Here is a 14630-nt window from a genome sequence, read left to right on the forward strand (position 1 = left end):
CAAAAAACAAAAAGGAAAAAGAAAAGAATAATAAAAAAAAATAATATTTGTCACGAGTCGAAATTGGCTATAATTAGATGACTAATGTGTGCATCTACCTAGTGATCGAATGATTTAGAGCTGGTCGAAAATCTAATAAGTGACTAATTTACCAAGGAAGTAAAATAGCCTCCGTAATTGAGGATACCGAACTTTGTTTCTATAACCCGAATCGGGAAAAGTGTTTCATGAATGCACCTATGAATGGAATTCGTATTGTTTGCAATGAATAACATAATTATATGTACGCATATGAAAATATAATAGCTAAACAAATGGACACTGTAAAAGTGCCTGACAGCTAATGTGATATGGACGCTCATCGCAAATAACGAGATCGGACTCGTAAACTTAGAAAAGAAAACATATAAATAAATAGAAATATACATTTTATATATGAGGAAAGACACTTAAAACCTTACATAGATTTTTTTAATCATGTAAAATGCAAGAATATATTTATATATTTGAATATTTTTTCTTTGTACCATGTAACCCTGAAATTTAAGTGAATCCATATATAAATATGCAAATATAAAATGCTTTCTTCTAATCTTTCAGTTAATAATACACACACACACACACACACACACACACACATATATATATATATATATATATATATATATATATATATATATATATATATATATATATATATATATATATGTATATATATGTGTGTGTGTGTGTGTGTGTGTGTTATCAAGACGTTACTGTTCAATTTAGTATGTATATTGCCACATTTCTTTATATGTTCATAACATATCCTTAACAATTAATATTGTTTCTTTCGTAATGGGTGTAATAAAATGTGTAGTAAATTATAGTTCGTGTCGCCACGTTTGGCCTAATCCTCGTTTCGCCTAACCAATTATCTGACACTTTTATGACAGATAAATGATAAGATTTGTGTCCGCCATTTTAGGCGAAAAAAGGATCCTCGTTTGGCCTAATCCTCGTTATGCCTAAAATGGCGGACAATAAGAAAAAATCGTGGAAATTCAACTAGAGGGAAATTATATAAGAGAAAATTTCCCTAGTATATAAAGAATTAAGAAATGCAAAATATATAGATTAAGATTATATTAACTATTTTCGAGGAGTTAGGATTACCAAAACTCCTTTATGTATTTACTAGGACCATGGATATATACGAATATATATATATGAGTAGGTGAATAGCAAAATCAGTTAAATTCACATTTTAAAATTTGTGACAAATCGAGAAAAACTGTTTAAACACGTCATAATTGTAAAATAATATTAGAAACTAGAGAACATTAAAAAATTAAGAATAATGTGAGTGTTGGTCTGTCGAAAGCTGTATAATCACACTAGTTTGTGAATTGCGTTATTGAAGAAAATGATTTGGATTTAACAGGTTTTGCGTGTGTAAATGGAAATAACAGCTTTTGCATCTGGACGAGCGGCCATTTTTGTTGAGGGTCAAGATACAAAACCTATCAAAAAGAAAGGGAGTCAGATTCAGAAATCAGTATTATGCCTACTAAAATATTGGGGGGGGGGAAGTATTATCAACTATACATTGCACAAGATTGGCACAATGTATACATAAATGCTACATTAATTTTGTTCTAAATTAAAAACAATGGATCCAAATGTGCAAAAATTGAATTATGTAACCTCCTCTCCATCATCATCTACTAAATTGAAATCCATATGGTCGTTGTCCTCTGGTGCATCACCATTTTCTGGGTTTTCTATTCCTCTAAAACCTCTTTGTAAAACGTGAGCTTTGAGATGCTTTCAATCGTCAAACCCTTCGTAACTACAAGCGGAGTTAATTATACCTATCCGTATACATTTCTAAACTGAACGACTATATTTTGGAAGAGTTTGTAACCTTTTATGGACTAACATCGGGTGAATATTAATTTGCCAATTATCCCAATATATGAATTTGAAATATAGCAAAAAAAAAAAAAAAAAAAAAAAAAGTGCAAAAGTTGAGTTTGAGCAAAAAACAGTGACAGAAAGAGAATCAGAAATGCTAAATAAGTGGCAATATTTTTTTAATCTGTTGTACCAGAAGCATGTTATAATTTTGAATGATAATTGACACGAGACATTTTAAGAAAGAGGTTCTGCTGAAGCTGAAGAGACCGTTTAGAGAAGAACCTAATCCAACAATGTTCTGTTCAAAGTAAAGAGTTATCCTGAAATACAAAACAAAGTACTTTTAACCATAGATAGTCCACTCACCTTGTCTTTTTGGCTACATTTCGTTTCCAGTTTTTCATGCGTCTTGTACGTTTTCTAGACAATTTTGGTGTTGTCTGATAAAATTATGATCATCGCTGCTTAGAGTATCGTTTTCTTTCGACTTTGTGTGCATTTGTCTAGTAATTATTTAAAAAAGCAAATAAGCACAAAAAAGTTTCACGAACAGTTAGGTTAAGACGCATAGTGTCTCCATTTTCAGTCCAGGGTGCGCGGTGGCTCAGTAGTAGAGCGTTCACCTCCGGTGCTTGGGGTCCCTGGTTCGATCCCAGCTCGCGCCATGTGGACTTTGTGGTGGACAAACACCATGCTCGTGGGTTTTCTCGAGGTTCTGCCGTTTCCTCCCACTTTCTTCATTCCACAATTTCATTAATTTCTCATCTTCACCGTCTCCTTTAGCCTAACCGGCATAACCGTGGGACGTAAAACTAAAGATTTCATTTTCTTTTCTTTCAATTTTCACTCCAAAAATTAAAAAAATAATGAAAGCACACACTTCAAATTTTGCCAAATAAAATTTCAAATGATTTACGAAGAGTTGCAATAAATATTCAGATTACTAAACTAATCCTATACAGTACGAAACCTCAAACTGTTTGAAATATGGAATTAACCGGGTTTGATTCTGCTTATCTCATTAGGTTATTTGCAGGTTTGGGATTTAACAGTTTATGAAACTGAATATGGAAGAGGGATTTAACTGGTTTTGCATCTGTACTTCTCAGTTCTTCAAATAGTAGGGAATATATTCTTTTTCGAAAAATTTCCCTCCAGTTTTATCTCCACGATTTTTTTATAGTCCGCCATTTTAGGCAAAACGAGGATTAGGCCAAACGAGGATCCTTATTTCGCCTAAAATGGCGGACATAAAGCTTATCTTTTATCTGTCATAAAAGTGTCAGATAATTGGTTAGGCGACACGAGGATTAGGCCAAACGATGCAAAATCATTATAGTTAGATGGTTTACTTTAGAATATTTTATCCATGTCTATACGCTGTCCCGTGTGTATGTGTGTGTGACTGAGTGATAAATTTAGCTTTAAGTTGTAGCGTTAATATCGGCTTACTGTAATGGTGTTCGTAATGCATGGCGAAGGCCATGAAGGATAAATTCCAAACTAATCTGAATCGGCTCTGGGAGAAAAGCCAAGATAACAGGATGCGCCAGAATAAACGACGATCTTTCAGAAAACTCGAAATTCTCATTCGTGAAGAACATATGCATTACTTTAAGTTTTTTCCCGGCTGATTCAAATGTGTGATGTATCTCCGATTTTGGAATTTAAAGACTGGATACTGGTTAATCGTCGTTCCAAAAATAACAGAAAAATAATTAAACTAAACTTTCTCGCCACCCGGGCTGGGTCAAGGCAACTTCCACTGGTGAGGTTGTCTGGATCCAGGTCAGTTTTGTATGGGTGAACATGCGTCTCTCCCAGGTCACTTCAAGAATGAACCTGAAGCTATAGCATTTTGAATACAAACTACCTTTCGGTAACTAATTCAAGGTTCTTCACCATATTCCCATAGTTTTCCAGTAATTCCTTCTCCTCTAACTTCCTATCTTCTTCTTTTCCTCTTTTTCCTTCATTTTTCTCTCCTACCTTCTTTTTCTACTCTTTCTTTCCCTATTTCTACCAAGAAACCTGAAAAGAGGGGTCGTGACTGGGAGTTGTCGCTATTGACACGGTCATCAAAATTGTTTTAATGTTTCTTCGGAAGTCCAATACGAATTGGTCATCCATAACACAAGCATTTGAAGTTGAATTCTAAAATTCATATATTTTATTTATATTCGATTAAATTATCAAAATTACAAAAGATTTAAATTCTAATTCAAAAGTATAGCGACTTCACATTTATTTCTTTCCACTCACGACTTTCGCTTTCTCTTTTCACAGTGTTTTAAAGTGGTTTTGGGTTCTTCGGGAAGAAACTAAAATGTTCTTGGAAATGAAAGGCGAATCACCTGACAAACTTTGTGATGATACTTGGGTAAAGGATTTTGCCTTTATGGTGGACATAACAGGGCTTTTAAATGATTTAAATTTGAAGTTACAAGGGAAAATCAGATTGTAGTTTCCTTGTATGACAATATTAAGGCCTTTAAATTAAAACTCAGGTTTTGGGACGGACAGATGAGCAATGGCAACTTATTTCATTTTTTTACCTGCCAGGATTTCAAGAAGTCTCACAGTGATTATGATTTCACCGTTATGGTTCCAACATAAAGGCATTAATCAATGATTTTGAGGATAGGTTTGAAGATTTCGAATCGTCTGAGAGTGATTTCTCTTTGTTTAGTGCTGCATTCTCCTTCGACGTTCAGAAGGCAGATAGTAGCATCCAAATGGAACTGATTGAAATTCAGTGCAATTCTGTGTTGAAAGACAAATACAATGAAATAGGAATCCCTAAGTTCTTTTCTTACTTGCCAAATCAATACCCCGCAATGCGTCAGTTTGTTGCGAGAATACTAGCCATGTTTGGTTACACCTATTTCTGTGAACAATTATTTTCCCTTATGAACACAAACAAAACTCCTCGTAGATCAAGACTTACAGCAGAGCATTTGTCTTCTATCCTGAAAATAGCATTTTCACAGAATCATGTAGTTGACACTGAAACTCTTGTTTCCCGGAAAAGATGCCAGTTTTCAAGAAAAAATCAGTAATGTAAGTATAATTCTGTAATTGTTCATTTGGCTATTTAGCAATATATTCTTGTTTCATGACTGTGTGCAATTCTTTCATCTATATTCGAATATGTTTTTAAAAATGATCTGATTAATAAAAAATTACATGACACATACGATTTAACTGTTGGCAGACAGCATAATTACTACATTTGTCAAAATGTTTATCAGTTCGACAAATAATACTGGTAAGATGTTTTACTACTTACAATTTTTTTAACGATATTAATTTTCGTAACATCGAAATATAATGTATCATTTTTTTTTCTGAGGTGCGGCCCGTCGTTGATTTGGCTCGGGCTGAATTGGCCCCATGAATAACTTGAGTTTGACATACCTGCTATAGGGTATGGGATTCAAAGTGATGATCGTGGAAAAATAAAGTATGTAAAGAACAAGCTTTAACCGACTACTCTACAAAGGCAAGGTGAGACTTGCCCCTTGGCAGAAGCATATAACGGAACCAATAACACAAAATGCCTGATCGCTTCGCACATTTTGTAGCTTATTTCTATTTAGTCCTTAGTTTAAATGTAAAATGCTTAATAGCAATCATTATTAGAGCTGTGCCACATGTATAGTAACTAATCTTATGTCAGATTTACGTTGTATTTCTAACAAAGCATAAAATTCCCTCCTCTTTGCAAATTTCACTGCGTGTTTGCCACGTTTACGAAAATGAAATTTAGAATTTTTCAACGATAGTTTCGATTTCTTTTTTTTTAAATTATAACTTGCTTATTTCTGAATTATTTATTGAAATATTTTTTGGAAATATGTGTTTTGTTTTTCTGCTTATTTCCAAGAAGACATGCGACATTTTCTATCACAAGAAAGAGAGTAATTTCTATTTGTGTAATTTCTAAAGACATGCGACAACAATTCTGGACATAAGTGTACCTTTACGAAATCTGTAGTATTCAATTTTCACGGGATCCAAATTCACTTCTAGCTTAAGTTCGTCTCCAGGACTATGACTACAGTTGCCAGTACAGTAGTTTAAATTTCCATAGTTCCACTTCAAGCTGGTACACAAAGAAATAAAATAGATACTGGCGTTTGTTTTTTGTTAAATCACCAATGTTCCTTGATGACACCTGAAAAGGTCTGCTATCCACAGGGTGCGAATTAAAGGACATTTTACAAAAAGGATAAAGTGTACATCCCAGAAAATTTACATGGGGAAATTGAAGACACTTTGGGAGACACCCAGTTCCACAGAGGGGGATTTCCTCCTATTCCCGTGGTAAGTCAAACCCTGATATCCGTCGTTACTACGAATACAAATTGACAATATGTGCTCTGTAGGTTCATATTAAGAACTGTTTTCGGAGAAAACATTTATTCAAGCTTGCCTCTGCAGTATTCAGCGCATAAGCCCACATATTTCTGCACGGCTGGTTGGAATTTTAAAATGGGTCTACCGTGTAATATAAACGTTAAGCGATATCTTAAGGACCTGAGGTGATAGAGCAAAACGGTTTTCAGATTTGAATTTCGTATGACAAATTGCATTAGAAAAAGTAAATATCAACTCAAATATCCACAGCTCGTTTTTCAGTGTTATTTTCCTTTTCTACGCAGAAATGTCTCGTTCATTACGTAAGCTGAGAGCCTACACTTTTACAAATCGATCGAGGTATAACTTGTTTCAGTGTTGCACTGATGGTCGGAACATTAACACAAAGTCATACTTGTACTTCCATGAAAATCGATTATAAGGAACCTTGGGAAAGCTATATAAAAAACACATTTCCTCTGCTGCTAGTTCATGGATCAAGACGAAATTTTGAGTTTAAGTTGAACATAAAATAGGACACATAAATACATTTTATTATTCACATAGTTTGCAGTGTTGTCACGTAATAACTATAAGAATCGCGAGAAGGGACTTTTTAAAGGGACATTTTCTTAAATATCCCTCAAATATCATATCGTGTAAAATTCCAGTGAGAAAGAGAATTTGTTTCATACATTTAAAGCAGTTTAAATTAATTCATGCTACTAGTAGTGGCTGTTAATGTTAGTTTGTTGAAAATTGATGTTTCTTTTCAGGCTATATGAGCTATACAAACAACCGTAACGCGTTTAAAGTTCACATCAGGAACGGACTCCTACATCACCTAAACCAAAAGAGCACGCTGGCTGCTAGGCCAACTCGAAAACCTTATGGCCCTTGGGTACAGCATCATACTTGTCTTCACAAATGTGCTTGCAGAAAACTCACAGTAGACCTATTTAGTTACATTATTATTGCATTCAAAATCATTAAGCATGGATACAATATACGCATATGGACATGTAAATCATATATACGTATATATATATATATATATATATATATATATATATATATATACGAAATAGGAAAGAAGTCTCAAAAGAGGCATTATAAAATAATAGTAAGGTTGCTTTGACATAATAGTTTCGACACATTTTATTGAGTAAAAGTTGTACGCAGAAAATCCAGAAATAGATCTGATAATGTACTTGGTTTTTGTAGGTTGTGTACTTGGTTTTTGTAGAATCAACTTTGCACATCTTGGGTTACTTTGCACAAAATATGAAAAGAGTTTCACAGTCCTCTGTCGGTAAAACCATGAACTGTAAACAGGAAGTTTCAACTGCCACCGTAAGATAGAACATCTAACTGTATTTTGGCTATAATGTTGAGGGTTAACATCAGTTCTAATTCTCCTGAGTGTTTGTTGTTGTAGCGGTATGGAAAGCAATCACTGTAAAGACCGACAAAATTTGAAAGATATCACCTACAAGAATTTCCGTCAAAGTTAAGTCAGTTTCGTAGAATATAACTGTGTATATTGGGACTTTGATGCAATAGTTGAAATTGAAATGTGAAACGTTTTAAAAAGGTAAACCTGGAAGAAGGCGATTTCAGCCTCTAATACGAGTTACTTTGCACAGGTGCAAAATACCTCTTAGATAAGAAATTATTACCAGTGGAACCTTCTGCATTCTAAATTTTGGTAAATTTCCTATTTAGGAAGATGCTGGAATGGATTTCTTGTTGGAAAATAAAGTATGAACAGTGGCTGATCCAGAAAAATAGTTTGAGAGGGGCTTCAGTCACAAAGGCTTCGTCTTTTGTAGAAATAACTACACTTTTAGTGGGGCTTGAAGCTTATACTCATAGGCAGTGGCGTATTTAGGGGGCTTCCGGGCTTAAGCCCCCCCGAAATCTTACTATAGTAAAGTATATGAAATATCTTGCAGAATTTTCACATTTTCAGACAAAGCCCCCCCGAAAGTTAGCAAAACCCCCCGAAACAAAATCGTAAATACGCCACTCCTCATAGAAATGTTAGGTATTTTAAAAAGAAATCCTGTAATTTGGGTGGATTTCAGCCTGAAAGTTCCAAATCCCGTAAATCTTCCATTAATTACTAATGGGATGATATTCTTGGACATAAGAAATGACCAAGGCAAATCAGTTCACGTTTTTTTTTCTATTCCTGAGTTGGCATTTTTGTGGGACATATGATAAATGTGGTTCCTGACTATTAGAATGTAATTCTTGTGCCGGTATCAGAAAATACATTTTTTTAAACAAATATTGGCAATTCATACTAAGTATCGATACCAGTACCCTCATTCTAATATCAATATTTATAAACTGTATGCAGTTTTATGTAGAAAGTAAAATGTATAAATGCTGAAGTGAAAACACTGCAGAGAAACGCTATATTCGTATGTTAAACATACTTTTTTGTATGTTGTGCAAATTAATTCCACCTATGGGGTTACTTTGCAACAAAGTTTATATTTCAATACTGAAGTTTACTGTGGCCATACTGAATGTTTACTAATGAATTTGCACGAATGTTTTCCACAGATTTCTAACTATAATATGTTTAAAATACAGTGTTCTAAATCATTACGTTTGGAAGTTAAAAGCGATTTTCTTTAAAATTCCTTAAATCGTGTGCAAAGTAACTGTACGTAATCGTACAGCACTCGTCTTACGGTACTGCAATCGGAAAACCACTGCCGTAGGTTAGTGTTGACATATGGGCTAATAATGAAAATGAGTGTGTTAAGAGCTATTCATAAGTAGATAATACTACTGTTACACCAATGACGATAAAACGTGTGCTGACCATATAGCTAAAACAATATATCACACTAAACAGTAAATTCACTACTCTGTGAAGAGTGAAATTGTATTCTAAGGCTCTATTACCATGTATTTACAAAGAAACTCGCCAGAAAATCACAGATTTTATCCCAAGTGAAAGCTGTCAACATATGTAAGAAAAAACTTGGGAATGGTGTTATCTTGAATCTCATGGTTTATTTATATATGATTTATACTTTAACCTGTAGTTTTAAATAACATATACCTACTATAGATAAAGAAAAATTGCAAATTATACACACATTTAATTTGTTTGTTTTTTTCAGTTATCATATATTCCTCCGTGCACCTGAATACACCTATCAATGGGATTCGTACATAGAATGCTTTAACATGCGCTTGTGGATTTCAGTTTTGTTTACTTGGATTATATTATCAACTGCTGTCTACTGTATTAGTACACTGAATTACAAAATAGGATCAAACAAAGCCAGAGTAGTCGATCTCTCAGAAGCACATCTTATTGTTTTGGGTAACTTGTGCTCTCAAGGTAAGTTTCTAAATAAGAGGCTCGGAAGAACATAATGCTATGTTACATTTACTAACTTTTGGGTGGACTGGAGAAGAAGGTTAAACATTCCCAAGCAACGCATGGACACATACCAAACAAACACCCTGTCTTCTGTAGGTACGCTTCCGAAATTAAACAACCTACATACTCTTCTTGGTTTGATGCAAATCCATTCCACCTACCGCAAGTAGCATTTATCATTATGTTCTCCAGAGCCGCTCAAATATACATGCTTATAATAAATGCTGTTTCAATATGTAATGAAAAATTCACCATTTTAGTTCTTAAGTTGCAAAACACTCAAAAAAAGGAAAAGAAAAGAAAAGAAAGAAAGAAAGAAAGAAAAAGGAAAATGAAAAATTGATTAAACTTCCTGTACTCTACTATATATGTATATTTTTACGAATATGAAGTACTATTGAATGTTGAAAGTGTATTGGGAGCATTTTTATGTACAGTGGAACGAACGTTTACCTTACCAATTCAAAGGTTATAATTTTTCGAATCCATCAGACAATTATACATGCATACGGACCTGAGGATTATATTGAAAACAGAAGTAACAGTTTATTAAGTTGGTGCGAACGAAACGTTCATTTTGATATTTGGTTGAAAACTTGCCAACAATACAACAGCGCTGGACAACGGCTACTCGTTTAACACTACACTCTGGACACATCCAGCTAGCAGACTAGAATAACTAGAGCATCAGGAGGAAGTGCGTTGTTGAACAAAGTCATGTGAAAATGCATAATAGAAAACACCAAGCTGTGAGGGATTTTTCTTTACACATTCAAAGTGAAATATTCTGAATACCAATCCACAAAATGAGTTAACCATGAATTTCAAAAAGCACCGTTGATTTGCGAAATATTATTTATAGAGACATAGTACTAAAATAAAGCCCATTGACACCGTCAGACATCTTATTCAGATAAGCGCGGAACACTGTGAAATTGTCCCCTCTAAGAGTGTTCGTGTCATTGCCGGTAAGTTAGGTATCCAGCATCCTTGGAATTGGTCCAGCATCCTTGCGGCAAATCCTTGGAATCGGTAAGGTCTAAAAGTTAGTATCAGATGAGATGACAGAAGTCAACAAGAATCTCCGTCTGGAGGTGAGTGGTTCTCCGATTGTAAGAAATTCTAGGGAAGGTCTTGTGCATCAGATTGTCACTTCAGATGTGAAGTGAACCTGCTATAAAAATCGTAAACGGTGAAGACAGTGATTATATTGTAACTTCACAAAGGTTTCTTACAACACATTTCCACCCGCGGAAGGTGTTGGTGCTAGTATGGTGATTTTTGGTGGAAACGATCGATAATTTTCGAGGTGAAAACATCAATGGGGATATTTACAATGTTGAATTCCATAAAAATGTACCGCGAACATGTCCGCAAGGTTTAGGGAAAGGTTGACAGATATGATGTTCTCATATTGCCTGACAATCCTAGCCTACATCTCTTGCAAAGAATAATAGAGGCTCCCCTTAATTTTCGGTATGAAATTGTTACTCAAGCGCTGTATTTTTCTAACATCTCTCCCAGCGACTACAATCTCTTTCTAGACTACAATTACTTCTTGTCAGGAAATACCTTTCCTGATGATCAGACAATGCAACATGCGGTTGAGAATTTTTTCATATCGCACACTCAGGATCAGTGTTGCCAGATTTGGCTACAAGTAGCAAATTAGGCTATTTGTTGAGTACCTTTGCCACCAAAATTTCAAATCGGGCGAGAGGCTACACTTTGGGCTACTTTTAATTATCTGCAGGCTATAATTCATAAGAATGTGCTACTTTCTTATTTTTATATTTGAAACCACAAACTATTAGTTTTATATAACACAATAAAAGTTTGTTTCTAGAGTATTCTATTCACAATGAATAATAGCTTCACTGAAACTGACATGTCCGATACTCGGTCAATTCTTGTTTAAGTACATTTTAATTTTCAAATCTGACAACATCAACCTTTTGTTGAGTTTGAACTGTTGCAACATCACTGACAGTGTTTCTGTCTCAGTTAATTCCTAGGACTAATAGTTGTAGATATCTTTGTAAACGTGAACAACGGAAATTTAATTGTGTTACTATATTATCAATATTAATGTAATGATTAAATGAAGTTAGAAAAGAACTTCCAAAATTCGAGACTATCAGATAAAGAATTTGGCAAAGGAATTAAAGAAATGAGGAATAACAGTGACAACGCATACTAAACTTTGTACAGTGTATTTCAGAGCGCACAACACTGACTTAAGCAAACATATCTCCTTGGAAATCAGAAACGTCGCAGATTTTATACTATTACATTCTGCCTAGTTCATTGTAAAAGGGAATTCCTGACATAGTATCGAGTTCGCCGTAATATACCGCCTCCCAGGAATCCAAAACTGCGTCGCCGCCTAACCGTTGTCAACATAGACATCTGACGTATTATATATATATATATATATATATATATATATATATATATATATATATCCTTATGGCATTGTCAAGGCTCTATTTGTATTTTACATTTAAAATTGCAACCGGGTGTTTCTGGCTGCAGTTTACGGTTGTTCGATCATCACCCTTGTTCTTCGCGCGCACAGTCATTCGAAGATACCAAGACAGTCAAAACGTACTCTGTACACAAACAGTTTATGGTTGTGGACTCGGAAAGCCTGGTACTTCTGCTTGTCAAGGTCAAAAAGTGGGAGAAAAAAGGATGTGTAGAATGTAAAGAGAGTGCAACAGTGACTGATACTTGTAAGAAACATATTCATTTGTAGTTCGTGCGCATTCCGCCTGTACCGCTAATGTGAAACAACGTATATTGTAACTGTATAACTCTTCTACACCGCTTGTAGGTTTTTTTGGCATAAGTGACGACCGAAACTATGTTGTCAGCTCTGACTGCGATAAGGCACTGCTGTGCTGCTTTTGCTTTTCTTTTTTATCCTTTGTCATTTCTGAGACGCCAAACATATTGTTTTTGCTTGTTGCACGCGCTGAACGGGTTCCTGGGGAGTGAAGTATTTGAGAAGTTAACTACATATTCTTGTTTACGATAGAAATATGATAAGTACTTTGAATTATAATACGGTTTTAAATTGGTTAACTGTTGAAAAAATACGAAAATAAAGCTGTACTTGTAAATCTATATTAGTCGTGAACGTAGCTACTGAGAGTGTTGCAGGCACGTAGCCAGGATTTCGTGAAGGTGCGGGTCCGTGACATGAAATACTTTGGTCATCACAAAAGGGGCTCGATCACTCTAAACTATTTTCTTGGAACATATATTGGTTCGTTTAGCCAGGATTTCGTAACGGCGGGGGGAGGGGGAGTGATATGAAATTCTGAAGGCCCAGGAGCTCGATCAATCTAAACTACTTTACTATCAACACATACTGGTTTGTTAGGAAAATAAAATGAGGATATGTTGGCTAGTATTTTAATAACAAACGATGAAGAAATTTCGAGCAAAATTATAAAAAAAAGTATTGAAAAACATTTTGCAATATTTACGTCCTTCTCCTGTTTATTCAAATATAACAATTTTCCTTTCGTTATGACCTCAATTATTATAAAAAGTACATACTGAACTGTCTTGTAAACTATCTTCTAATATAAATAAAATAAAGAGTTTGTATGTGTTTGTCTGTCTGTCTGTGTGCGACCTGGGGACCAGACGAGTAGACTGAGAGTTACCAAATTTTGGTCAGGGGTACCTTGGCCCTGGCCCCAGATCAAGACGAAGCGTTTTTTTTTTAAATTTCGAAACAGTGGGGTTTCAGGGGGGCGTTTACCGGAACCGGCTAGGGAACCAGACAAATTGACCGAGAGTTACCAAATTTTAGTCACCAATACCTTGGTCCAGGCTCCAGACCAGAGTCAAACGTTTTTGTCGAAATTCGAACCAGGGGGAGGTCTCAGGGGGCGTTTACTGTGACATGTAAAAGTAGTAGAAAATGACCGATATTTATTGATTTATTTATTTAACAATCACCAGATACAGCTCAGAGGCCATTTTACATTGAATATCCAACAACATTAACAATGGAAAGGATTTGGGAAGGTATCGGCCAGGGCCTGTTTAGTAGGTGCCATCCCGGTATTTGCCTGGTAGAACTGAGGGAAACCATGAGAGACCTCAGTCAGGATGGTAGGCAGCGGGATTCGAAGCCACGACCTCCCGAATGCGAAGTCAACGCTCTACCACTTGAGCTCTTAGTGTCGAATTCATATTTTCGCGGTCGCTGAAATCAATGGTGAAACTCCAGTCGCATTAAGTTCCAAATTCCCGCTATTCGGCTCCGGGCCGGGGTCCTCGGAGGGGTGGTGAGATACCAAGACATATAAAAGTAATCCAAAATGACCGATATTCGTGTCAAAACCATAGTTCTCGCGGTCGCTGAAATCAATAGTGACACTTCCATTAGCGATGACTTGCAAGTATGCGGACCGGGAGTCAGCGTGGGGTGGATACCGAGACATGTAAAAAATAGACCAAAATGACCGATATTAGTATCAAATCCATAGTTTTTGCGGTCGCTGAGATCAATGGTGATACTTCCACAGGCGTTGCCTTCCAAATGCAGCCCCTGTGCAAAGCATGTGTATATTTTACTAGTTTTACAATATATGCGTTCCTTTTTCTGTGGAATCAAATGCTAACAGAACTTCTTTCAACATAATTTTTTGTTTTTATTATTCCGTCAACTACTGTCGGTTCCAAATGACAGGTTAAAGGAGCAACAGAAAATTGTCCTTGAAATAACATGTTTGATACTGCAAGGATGCGATGTCGAAAAGTTATGATTAAAAATGTCCACGCTGTTACACAACGGCACTTATGCTTTCGAAAGTTTGAAATCTCACTGACTAGTAGCAGGAATTCTGAGAATTCCATAACTTTTCTTGAAATTTCAAATTCCCTGACTCTTCCAGAATACCTCTTTACCTCGCCATCATATTGCAAGTAATACAAATCTCCT

General features: G+C 35.4%; 1 protein-coding gene across 6 annotated transcripts in view; it reads left to right on the forward strand.

The window, feature by feature from the left end:
* LOC145686307 (uncharacterized) overlaps positions 1–14630 on the forward strand; it is a 1046376-nt gene that overhangs the window by 526132 nt on the left and 505614 nt on the right. For all 6 annotated transcript variants that reach the window (XM_081759457.1, XM_081759458.1, XM_081759455.1 and 3 more), the window contains one exon: positions 9402–9625. In XM_081759457.1, coding sequence (XP_081615583.1) covers positions 9402–9625 — 224 coding nt within the window. The remainder of the gene's footprint in view (positions 1–9401; positions 9626–14630) is intronic.

Source organism: Thermobia domestica, chromosome 5 (assembly GCF_964235325.1).
Source record: "Thermobia domestica chromosome 5, izTheDome1.hap1.1, whole genome shotgun sequence".
In the NCBI taxonomy this organism is placed as follows: Eukaryota; Metazoa; Arthropoda; class Insecta; order Zygentoma; family Lepismatidae; genus Thermobia; species Thermobia domestica.